The sequence below is a fragment of the Staurois parvus genome, unplaced genomic scaffold (assembly GCF_062004578.1).
Source record: "Staurois parvus isolate SC_StPar_1 unplaced genomic scaffold, SC_StPar_1.0 ptg000334l, whole genome shotgun sequence".
Lineage (NCBI taxonomy): Eukaryota > Metazoa > Chordata > Amphibia > Anura > Ranidae > Staurois > Staurois parvus.
Window position 1 is genome coordinate 3,720,783 of NW_028318130.1, and position 12,293 is coordinate 3,733,075.

General features: G+C 45.4%; 1 protein-coding gene across 1 annotated transcript in view; it reads left to right on the forward strand.

Annotated features, from left to right (window-relative positions):
* The window catches only part of GALNTL6 (polypeptide N-acetylgalactosaminyltransferase like 6), a 1,522,699-nt gene extending 1,511,335 nt beyond the window's left edge, over positions 1 to 11,364 (forward strand). Inside the window, exon 12 of the mRNA XM_089684035.1 lies at positions 10,475 to 11,364. Within this exon, the coding sequence (XP_089540161.1) occupies positions 10,475 to 10,642 (168 nt within the window). The 3' untranslated portion in view covers positions 10,643 to 11,364. The remainder of the gene's footprint in view (positions 1 to 10,474) is intronic.
* Positions 11,365 to 12,293: the final 929 nt, after the last annotated feature.

Sequence of the window (12,293 nt, forward strand, 5' to 3'; positions counted from 1 at the left end):
CCAGGCGGGGCAACAGGCATCAGGCCCCCAGGCGGAGCGGCGGGCGCCGGACCCCCAGGCGGAGCGACAGGTCTCGGGCCCTCAGGCGGAGCGGCGGGCGCCGGACCCCCAGATGGAGCGACAGGTCTCGGGCCCTCAGGCGGAGCGGCGGGCGCCGGACCCCCAGGTGGAGCGACAGGTCTCGGGCCCTCAGGCGGAGCGGCGGGCGCCGGACCCCCAAGTGGAGCGACAGGTCTCGGGCCCTCAGACGGAGCGCCGGGCCCCCAGGCGGAGCGACAGGTCTCGGGCCCCCAGGCGGAGCGACAGGTCTCGGGCCCTCAGGCGGAGCGCCGGGCGCCGGACCCCCAGGCGGAGCGACAGGTCTCGGGCCCTCAGGCGGAGCGGCAGGCGCCGGACCCCTAGGTGGAGCGACAGGTCTCGGGCCCTCAGGCGGAGCGGCGGGCGCCGGACCCCCAGGTGGAGCGACAGGTCTCGGGCCCTCAGGCGGAGCAACAGGTCTCAGGCCCCCAAGCGGGGCGGCGGGCGCTGGACCCCCAGGTGGAGCGACAGGTCTCAGGCCCCCAGGCGAAGCGGCGGGCACCGAGTCACCAGGCACAACAGTGGGCTCCGAGTCAACTGGCATGACCACTGGCACTGGGTCACACATTGGATCGTCTGGCTGGACAGCGGGCATCGGGTCACCAGGCATCAGGTCATTTGGCTCGACAGCGGGCACCGCGTCATCTGGCAAGGCAGTGGGCTCCGAGTCAACTGGTATGACCGCGGGCACTGGGTCAGACATTGGATCGTCTGATTGGACAGCGGGCATCGGGTCACCAGGCATCAAGTCATTCGGCTCGACAGCGAGCACCGCGTCATCTGGCAAGGCAGTGGGCTCCGAGTCAACTGGCATGACCGCGGGCACTGGGGCAGACATTGAATCGTCTGGCTGGACAGCGGGCATCGGGTCACCAGGCATCAGGTCATTTGGCTCGACAGCGAGCACCGCGTCATCTGGCAAGGCAGTGGGCTCCGAGTCAACTGGCATGACCGCGGGCACTGGGGCAGACATTGAATCGTCTGGCTGGACAGCGGGCATCGGGTCACCAGGCATCAGGTCATTTGGCTCGACAGCGGGCACCGCGTCATCTGGCAAGGCAGTGGGCTCCGAGTCAACAGGCACGACAGTGGGCACCGGGTCATCAGGTACTGGATTGTCTGGCTCGACAGCGTGCATCGGGTCACCAGGTATGACAGCAGGCACTGGGTCACCAGGCATCAGGTCATTTGGCTTGCCAGCGGGCACCGCGTCATCTGGCAAGGCAGTGGGCACCGGGTCACCAGGCATTGGATCGTCTGGCTCGACAGCAGGCATCGGGTCACCAGGTATGACAGCGGGCACTGGGTCACCAGGCATCAGATCTTTTGGCTTGCCAGCGGGCACCGCGTCATCTGGCAAGGCAGTGGGCACCGGGTCACCAGGCATTGGATCGTCTGGCTCGACAGCGGGCATCGGGTCACCAGGTATGACAGCGGGCACTGGGTCACCAGGCATCAGGTCATTCGGCTCGCCAGCGGGCACCGCGTCATCTGGCAAGGCAGTGGGCACCGAGTCACCAGGTACGACAGCGGGCTCTGAGTCAATTGGCACGACAGCGGGCACCGGATCAGGTACCGCATCATCTGGATCAACAGCGGGCATCGAGTCAACTGGCCTAATAGGATCGTCAGGCTGGATCAGTTCATCATGCTGGGTAGAGGCATCAGGCTGAATGCCGGCGTCCGGCTGAGTAGAGGCTTCAGGCTGAGTAGAGGTTTCAGGCTGAATAGAGGCTTCAGGCCGAGTAGAGGCTTCAGGCCGAGTAGAGGCATCAGGCCGAATAGAGGCATCAGGCCGAGTAGAGGCATTAGGCCGAATAGAGGCTTCAGGCCGAGTAGAGGCTTCAGGCCGAGTAGAGGCTTCAGGCTGAAGAGAGGCATCAGGCTGCGTACAGGCATCAGGCCGAGTAGAGGCATCAGGCTGCGTACAGGCATCAGGCTGAGTACAGGCATCAGGCTGTGTACAGGCATCAGGCTGTGTACAGGCATCAGGCTGTGTACAGGCATCAGGCTGAGTAGAGGATTCAGGCTGAGTAGAGGCTTCAGGCTGAACCACGGAAGGCAGGTTCACCGGTTTGGATACTGGCAGGATGGTATTGGTTGGAAAGAATTTTCGCTTTTTTCTGGTTTTAACTACTGGAGCACTGCAAGTAAACGCAGGTCTGCAAACGAATGGAGCAGCTGGAGACAGAGAAGAGCTGGAGGATGGAACAGAGGAGGGAACAGTTGCTACAGAGGGCTTTTTTACAGGGTTAAAGGCAGGATAGGTGCAGCGAGTGGGAACAGGGTACTGACATGCGGTAGATAGCAGGGCAGGAGGAGCTGTTGGGAATGCAGGAATAGAGTTTTGAGGAAATAGATTAGAAGCAGGACTGGGTTTTTGTAAGCTGAGGCTGGGTGCAACAAGTCTGTCCATGTCTGCAGTATGGGTTGAACAAAGCTGAGCTTACACAAAGCCTGTCTGACCAAAGACTGCACTGCGTTTATACAATCTCTTAGTGTCTGTGGTGAACATGTGGAATAACGTTCCAGAAAGTAACCCACATCATCCTCTAATAACCACACCAGGGACTCTACCTGGTCTGCACTAAATGGTGGCAAAAATTCATCCCTGCATTCGGGGGTACCAGATGAAACCAACTCAGCACAAACCTCAATCAAAGGCTGCACCTCAGAGAACTCTGTGCCCTGATCTACTAGAACATGAGCGAGCCGTATACATTCTAGCAGTTCATCCCGGGTATACTCCTTCAGAGTTTGATAAGCATACTCCCTGTCATCAAACACTAGCAGATATAAATACGCAACCTCATCCAGATCCATCCTTCCCATCAACAAGCCAAGATGGCTTCCCTGTGCAGCCACTTCTGGTCAGGATTGGCCTTGGTGTAATGTCAGGGCTCCCGGGTATGACCAGAGGTGTGTGACTGACGCAGGGAAACGCAGACTTCAGATATGTTATAAACAATGTAATTTATTAACACTAACCATACAAACATAAACGCAGTGCAATACTAAAACATAACACAATGCAAACAAACCAACCAACCACCCACAGATAACAGTACATACAATGCAAGCGTCGTCAGGCAGGCTGGGTCAATATCAGTCGGGCAGGTAGGTACAGGGGGAGCAAGCGGAGAATAGTCGGGGTCACAGGCCAGGTTCAGCAGGTAGCGAGCAGCATGGTACAGAGGGTCAGGCAGAGGAGAATGGTCAGACAAGCCAGGGATCAGAGCAGGGTCAGCAGAGAATCAGACAGGAACAGACAGCAGGAACAGGATACAGGGCCCAAGAGAAACACAACACCAAGGCAGAGTCTGCAGGTCTGAATGTCCCTTAAATACACCAGTATAATTAGTTCCAGGTGTTTGACTGGCTGCAAGGTTGAGTCTCTGATTGCTGGGAGCACCCGCTGGCCAGCCCTGGTACTGCAGCTCATAAGGCAGCTGAGTCCCACTATTGCTGGCCAGTCCATTCCTGACAGCCCCTTCTTCTCCAAACGTACCTTTGCTCATTTCGGCCAAAAAGTTCAATTTTAACCTCATCGGTCCACAGAACTTGTTTCCAAAATGCATCAGGCTTGTCTATATGTTCATTTGCAAAGTTCAAATGATGACTTTTGTGGTGAGGACGTAGAAGAGGTTTTCTTCTGATGACTCTTCCATGAAGACCATATTTGTACAAGTATCTCTTTATAGTGGAATAGTGTACCACAACTCCAGTGTCTGCCAGATCTTTCTGGAGGGATCGTGCAGTCAAACGTGGGTTTTGAATTGTTTTTCTCACAATCCTGCGAGCTGTTCTGTCTGATATTTTTCATGGTCTTCCAGATCTTGCTTTAACTTCCACTGTTCCTGATGACTGCCATTTCTTAATTACATTCCGAACAGAGGATATTGACATCTGAAAACGCTTTGCTATCTTCTTATAGCCTTCTCCAGCTTTGTGAGCATCAACTATTTTCAGTTTCAGTTTTCTAGACAACTGCTTAGAAGAACCCATGGTGCTGATTGTTGGGGCAAGGTCAGATGAGTCTGGGCATTTAAAACCTTTGAGATTGACATCACCTGGTCTTCCCAGACGATGATTGAGAACAATCCATGACACTGGCAGGTCTCAGCTTGGCAAAGGGGGCAGTGCATGCTATAAATTCTGCAGGGTGCCCAAACTTTTGCAGACGCCATTTTTTTGTTTTCTGTTATTTTGAAAGTGTAAATGATGGAAATAAAATCTAACTTTTGTTGACATATTATAAGAATGTCTAATCTGTAATTTGATGCCTTTTGGAGATTTTTCCATCTTTCCTTGGCTTCTTTATGCACATTAATACAAATTTTTAGCTGGGGTGCCCAAACTTTCGATCCCCACTGTAGCTGTCTTGTGACCTCTATCAGTTTCTGGCCAAGCACTGGTTAATCTTGTAGGAGGAGTTTTCATTCTCCTCTGACCTATGAGGCTGCATGACCCCTTACCCTCTGTCCGGACAGTGCTGATTGGCCCTGTGCCAATCACATGCACCCTTCCCCCCTTAAAAAAACTCTCTACCAATACACACAAAACAGAGCATGTGCAGACTTACCACTGCTGCTCTGTACTATGGCATATGGATTGGGGACAGCATAAAAAGGGGAGGATCAGAAATGACAAGATCAAACAACCTTTTTACACAATGCGGAGGATTAACTCCTTAGGTTCCCCAGTGAGTATGACAAGCATGCTTTACTGCATATACAGACTGATTTTACTGTTGTGGCTTCATTAACACTTTATTGATTTGCACAGCAATTATACCGTATATATATATATATATATATATATATATAAAACATACTGTATCTATTTTACCAAAAATGTATTTTCCCTTTAAGTTGTGTGATGGATGCCCAGATTAGTAGTAAAAGCTGAACTCCAGTAAGCAGGTAAATACACAGAAACACATATGGGGCATGTTTTACCTACCAAGGATTTATATTTCTGTCCATCCAGCCCTGAGATGTACACTACTCAACCACACAGAACAGCATAGTCTAGCAGGAGAGGAGACCTCATGTTTGTCTGCTGAAGTTATGAAACACTTAAGATCTTATCCCTCCCCAGTCTGTGACTGGACAGCAAAAGGAGAAACAGCAGACTGATGAGTCCATAAATCTATCAATTTGTCACTCAGCTCTCTCCTCCTATCATCTTGCCCCTGACTGGCACTATGTGCTGCTGCTTCTCCTTCTTCCAATTTCAGCTGTGCTGAACAGAGACTGAAAGAGACTGAAACCAGGTCGAAATCATACTTACACTGTTTGCCTTTAAAGTGGTACTAAAGTCAAATCTCGAAAGATGGATGGTAGGCAGGGTCTTTATTCTGTCTCTTCTGTCATAGATGCCTCCCCCTGAATGTCAGCGGTAATGTGATCTGAGCCACACATATACAGTTCAGACCACATTTACAGCACCTGTTGTGTGCCATAGTGATGTAATTCCCGTGAGCTTGTGCGGGAGTGACATCATCATGACCTGGCCATTCAAGATGCCAGACTGAGCCTGGAAGGAAAAGCAGGAGGAAATGGAAGTCCCTGGGACCAGCTGGAGCAGTGACAGTGCTGGAGGGCTCAGTTTGACAGGTAAGTCTGTCGCAGTGCATACTAGCACATTATGGCATGATACAGCAGGGGACCATTTTTTATTTCTATTGGTGGAGTTTACCATCGCTTTACAAAAAAAATATATAATAACATAATCTTGAATACGGAACCACTATACTTTGTAATTTTATACTCCCTGGAATTAGGGATAACTACAATATATAATATATAAAATATGACAATGAATAACTACAATGAACTATGTATATGACTAGCACAGAGCCTATCTTAGTAACTACACTCTTGGGATATTGATCTGGTCAGTTAAGTAGCAGAGGGGTCTGTTAATCAGTTTCAGCTGCTTTGGTCTTAATTAAATTAAAAACAGGTGCACTAGATGGGCAACAATGAGACAACCCCGAAAACAGAAATGGTTTTACAGGTGGAGGCCACTGATATTTTTTTCCCTACTCATCTTTTTTGACTGTTTTTCACTAGTTTTGCATTTGGCTAGATTCAGTGTCACTACTGGTAGCATGAGGTGACACCTGGACCCTACAGAGGTTGCACAGGCAGTCCAGCTTCTCCAGGATGGCACATCAATACGTGTCATTGTCATAAGGTTTGCTGTGTCTCCCAGCACAGTATCAAGAGCATGGATCAGATTCCAGGAGACAGGCAATTACTCTAGGAGAGCTGGGCAGGTCCATAGAAGGTCCTTAACCCATCAGCAGGACCTGTATCTGCTCCTTTGTGCAAGGAGGAACAAGATGAGCACTGCCAAAGCCCTACAAAATGACCTCCAGCAGGCCACTGGTGTGAATGTCTCTGAACAAACAATCAGAAACAGACTTCTAAGGGCCCAACGTCTTCTAGTGGGCCAGGTGCTCACTGCCCAGTACCATAGAGCTCGATTGGCATTTGCCATTGAACACCATAATTGGTAGGACCACCACTGGGTCCTGTGCTTTTCACAAATGAGAGCACAGAAGAGAGTTCACCCTCAGCACATGTGACAGACATAAACGGGTCTGGAGATATCATGGAGAACATTATGCTGCCTGTAACATCGTTCAGCATGACCATTTTGGTGGTGGGTCAGTTATGGTCTAGGGAGGCATATCCATAGAGGGATGCACAGACCTCTACAGGCTAGACAATGGCACCTTGACTGCAATTAGGTATTGGGATGAAATCATTGGACCCATTGTCAGACCCTATGCTGATACAGTGGGTCCTAGGTTCCTCCTGGTGCACAATAATACCTGGCCTCATGTAGCGAGAGTATGCAGGCACTTCCTGGAGGATGAAGGAATTGATATTATTGAATGGCCCCCATGCTCACCTGACCTAAATCCAATAGAACACCTCTGGGATATCATGTTTTGGTCCATCCGACGATGCCAGGTTGAAATGCAGACTGTCCAGGAGCTCATTGATGCCCTGGTCCAGATCTGGGAGGAAATACTCCAGACCACCATCCATCTTCTCATTAGTAGCATGCCCCGACGTTGTCATTCATGCATACAAGCACGTGGGGCCGTACAGACTAGACGTATGGACTATCCTGCTGCATAATTTTTTCATTTTGATTTTCAGGGGTGTCTTTGAATTCAGTCCTCTGTAGGTTGAACATGTTCATTTCCATCAAACGATGTGGTATGTTTGCGTTCCTAACACATTAGTAATGATTAAAAATGTTAATGTCCTTTTAAAAGTGGAAGTGTTACCCCAACCAAAAACAATGTTTTAGTTATGTGCACTGTAAAAATAAATTAGCACTAATGAAGTGTATGCCATGAATGTGGGCTGCAGCATTCTGTAAAACTTTTACTTTCATTCACCCCGTGCAGTATAGTAAGCATTGAACATTCGTTTCTGAAACTCATAAGGGTTAATTTACTAAACTGGAGCATGCAAAATCTGGTGAAGCTCTGCAAAGAAACCAATCAACATACAGTTTGTCAAAGCCTAACTGAGCAAGGTGAAGTTAGAAGCCGATTGGCTGCCGTGCACAGCTGCACCACATTTTGAGTGCTACAATTTTAGGAAATCAACCCCATAGTTACACTGTTGTTACACTGTTGTACCCTGATCATAGCGGGTCACTTGCTCTCTACCTCAACCATTGTAGAAAAGTTATGCATTTTGTGATAAGATGTAGGAAGGTCATGATGGTCATCCACACGACCTCAATTTACAGAACACCTTGCATAATTTGAAAAGAATACAAGATGTTTTCACAATGGACAAGATACCAAACAAATGACCTGCTATGATCAGGATACACCAACCAGAACTGTGAGTCTCAGCACTAGGTTTTCAGCACTTTACTGTATGGGATTAATAAAAGTAAAAGTTCTACAAAGAACTGTAGCCTGCACACATGGCACACACTTTATTGGTGTTAGTTTATTTTTACAGTGCACATGTCCAAATATTCTTTGTGGCCAATGTTCAGCTTTATTGATTCTACCATGAAGGTCCTTCTGCAGAAACTTTCTACTATGAGGTTTCACTTTCATATTAAACTGTGAATCAGCCATATGGAAAAAAATAGGATGTCTTCTTAAAATGCATTTTTATGATACAAAATGGCACAACATGATGCCCACACAAACAGTACTCAGTGCTAGAATGCAGAACATCACAAGACACTAGACAAGTGCATGCCAGAAATTTCATTTCATTTCATACGCATTCGTCTATTAAAGAATTTCCTTTCGCCATATTTGTTTTGTTGAACCTATTCATTTTCAGAATTGGTTTTATTTCTTCATCATTAGTTTTATATAGTCGTTGGTCCGGGTGGATTAAAAAAAATTAGCTTTTTTTTTTTGAAAGATTGCTATATATTAGTTTTCAGTTTCGTTATTTTAGGTGAATTCCTTATTCATATATATCGAAAATATTCACTATTTTCAGATTCAGCAGTAGAAATACTGAGTAGGGTTTACAGTATTTACTGGAGAGTACAAAATCAGGCTCACTTCTGCATAGAAAGCAATCATCCTCCAACTTCAGCTTGTTCAATTAAGCTTTAGCAATTAGGCTCCGTTCACACCAATGCATTTTGCAGAAACGCACTACAGTCCATTTAACACGGTTTCTTATGGAACATGTTCACATATATGCCTTTATGAGCTGCTGCGTTTTTTGGAAAGGGTCAGTGACTGTTTTAAAAGCAAAAAGCAGCATCTTTGCTACAATAGAGTTCAATGAAGAAACTGCTGAAATGCATGGTAGTGCGTTTTTGCCGCGTTTTGCAATTTGCATTTTTATTATATCCAGCAACAAAACAAATTCCACTTTAACAAAGAAAAGAGCTGAACAAAACTCAAAATGTGGTAAAAACGAGTAAAAAATGCATCAAAGCCACATGCAGAAAAACGCAAAAACAAAAAAAATGAAGAAAGCACTGGAGAAAGCATCAAATGCAAAATGTATGTGAACCAAGCCTAAAACCTGGAAGCAGATTGGTTCGTGAGCCTGATTTTGCACTCTCCAGCTTTAGTAAATAAACCCCACTGTGGTAATAATAAATTCATTTTAATTCACAACTTTACTTGAATACAAATTATCTAATGAATTTGAAAATTGAATTCAGTTCCTCATGGGCCCGAACTACTATCGCATCATGTGACATCATCCAAATTAAACAAAATAAACAAATGCATTTGTTATTTTTGTTATAACTTTTTTTGTTAACATTCATTATTATGTCCTTTCAAAGATGTGTATACAGTACATCAGAATCTCTGAAAATCAAAATTTCATCCGAAAATAATTATTATGTCCTTTCGAAGATTTGTATACAGTACAACAGAATCTCTGAAAATCAAAATTTCATCCGAAAATCAGTTTGTTTTGAAATTAAATGCACATGTCTGTAAGGCACCCGCTAACCCTGAGCTTGGTGGTACACACATTGCCAATGGTGCCCTTGGCCAAAGCCTATGTTGTCTAGTAGAAAATCTGGCCCTAGACCAGTGGTTCTCAACCTTCCTAATGCCACGACCCTTTAATATAGTTCCTCTTGTTTTGGTGACCCCCAACCATAAAATTATTTACCCAGTAATTATAATTCATGAAGTGTCGTTTTACCTCCAATACTGCTGGTTTCTACACAGTAGCTGCTTTCCACACAGTAGCTGCTTTCAACACAGTAGCTGCTTTCTACACAGTAGCTGCTTTCAACACAGTAGCTGGTTTCAACACAGCAGCTGCTTTCTACACAGTAGCTGCTCTTTACACATCGGAAATATGTGTTTTCCGATGGTCTTAGGCGACCCCTGTGAAAGGGTCGTTTGACCCCCAAAGGGGCCGTGACCCACAGGTTGAGAACCACTGTCCTAGACAATGTTGTCTTTTGGCCTTAGACCACCACTGCCCAAAATAGCAACAGTTAACAGGTCACTGTACCTACATAATGTGAGAACAGTTGTGTGATGACATGACCCATATTTTCTTTGTTTCTTTGCGTCTACTAGTGGCTGTTAATTGACTATGCACAGTCGGGGAGCATGAAACTGGATCTGACAGGAGTAATGCATGTTTATTTCATTTTGTAAAACTGTGTTTCATATTCTCCTTGTAACTGTTTTCTTTTAATCACTTTAAATCCCCTGATTAGATCTATGGCAGATTCTTTTTAAGCAACATTTCTAGAAACACATTACAAACACTATTTATACCGTGGCTTTACTGCCTCTTTAATAGTTCAAAGATAAGAGTCTCCCAACTACAGCATGAAATGTAATGTTCTATTTTTCTTGACAAACAAAACATCTAAACTAGATTTTTTTTTCTTCCCTCAGGACAAGACTTTGTTTCATCCTGTTAGCAACAGTTGTGTCGACTGCAACCCAGCTGAAAAAAAACTCTTCATGAACAGATGTGACCCGCTGTCTGAAACGCAGCAGTGGATTTTCGAACACATTAATATGACAATTTTACAGAAATTTAACATCTACAACAACTCATAGAGATCAACAAAATCATCTCTCCAACAGCAGAGTATCAGCGGGCTGCGGGAGTCAGTGGTTTTTGATATCTAAGTTCCCTCTTCCTCTTGTGAGGATATTATCAAAATATGCCACACACAAGCTAGAGCTATGAGATGTCATCGTATCCAAAGACCTTGGATGGGAATGAGAGATGATGCCGCTGCGGAGAACTTCAAAAAGAATTTCCTTGCTGGTTCAAGGGCAGATAACCTTTGGAATAATATTCTATGCTACCACGGTGAAATGCATTTTTAATCTTACTCAGGACACTTCCTGCTGTAGTGTGTAGCTGTGAATGGCAAGTAGTGGAAATGTTCTTCCTTTTTTTCTTTTTCTCTTGTTGGGGGGAAGTAGGGAATGGACTGCATGAGAAACAAGAGACTTTTAAAGCACCAATCTTGGACTGCAGACTGACACGAGCAGGATCATCGGTTGACAAGTTGATTAAGATGTTCCTTTTCATACAATAAAGAGGTTAACAGGTTTAATCTCTCATTTCTTCAAACACTTTTAGAAAGCACCCAGTACCTCTCCACTCTGGTTGTAGTATCAGAGTCTTGGAAAATATAGAAGAAGGACACTTTGGTGTAGCATGAAGTAGACTGTAACCTGATGAATAATATTCTTCTTTCATTATTTTTTTCTTTTTTTTATTGACAAAAAAAACCACAAATAGAATAAAATAATATTGTACAATAAAACTGGCTGATATGGTGGTCAGTGTTATTAGCAGCTATGTTGCTAGTCACTTTGTAATGTGGGTTGCAAAAGGTATTTTTCCTTGACCAGTTTGAGATGTCAACTGGAATGGGCTTATTCTACAGGTTATTAAGGATGTAAGAAGTTAGGAATGCCACCCAACTGACCCGACCCAACCACCGGGGCTTAAACATAGAGGTACCATCTCTATGACTAAGCCCCGGGGGTGCAAAACACATCAAAAGCCATGGCCAGTGGAGCAGTGCTGGCTGAGGCCATACACACATTTACAAGCATTGGGTTTGTCAAGCAGCCTCCCTAACTTCTGGATCAGTGTGTTCTGACACGTACACCCCTCTTCTGAGTTCCGGCAAAGAAGTGCCATACATCTCATACCTTGAGTGTCACTACGAGTTTTTCAAGGTCGCAGGTTATCAAGGATGCTTTAAAAGTGCAATTGAATACTTCAAAATATGTTTTCTGTTGGCAGCACTGAATGTTCAAAAATGGGAATAAACTAAAAACCTTAAAATAAAGAGCTAATTCATTTAATTGATAACACTTAAAATTAGATTTAAATGCTCTTATCTAGAACTAATTTAGCTCATACATGTTTTCCCCCACCTGTTTGGTGTTTTGTCATTTCATTTTATGCTGTGTTATGTCAGTATCTAGTACAGTAGGTCTATTTTCTTGAGAATTTAAACCTGAACTCCTGGAAAACACTGGACTGTGTGGTTGAAAGACACATATGTAAATTTTCTCATCAAATATAGGATTTTAAAATTTGTCACCCTTCAGGACAGCACAACCAATCCTTGCCCGCTCTGTTGCCTCAATGTGGACTATACATACAACAGTTAAGTGATGCAATCTATTCTAAGAGAGCCGCCATCCTGTGGACAATGGTATTGCAGAAGTACACTGATGA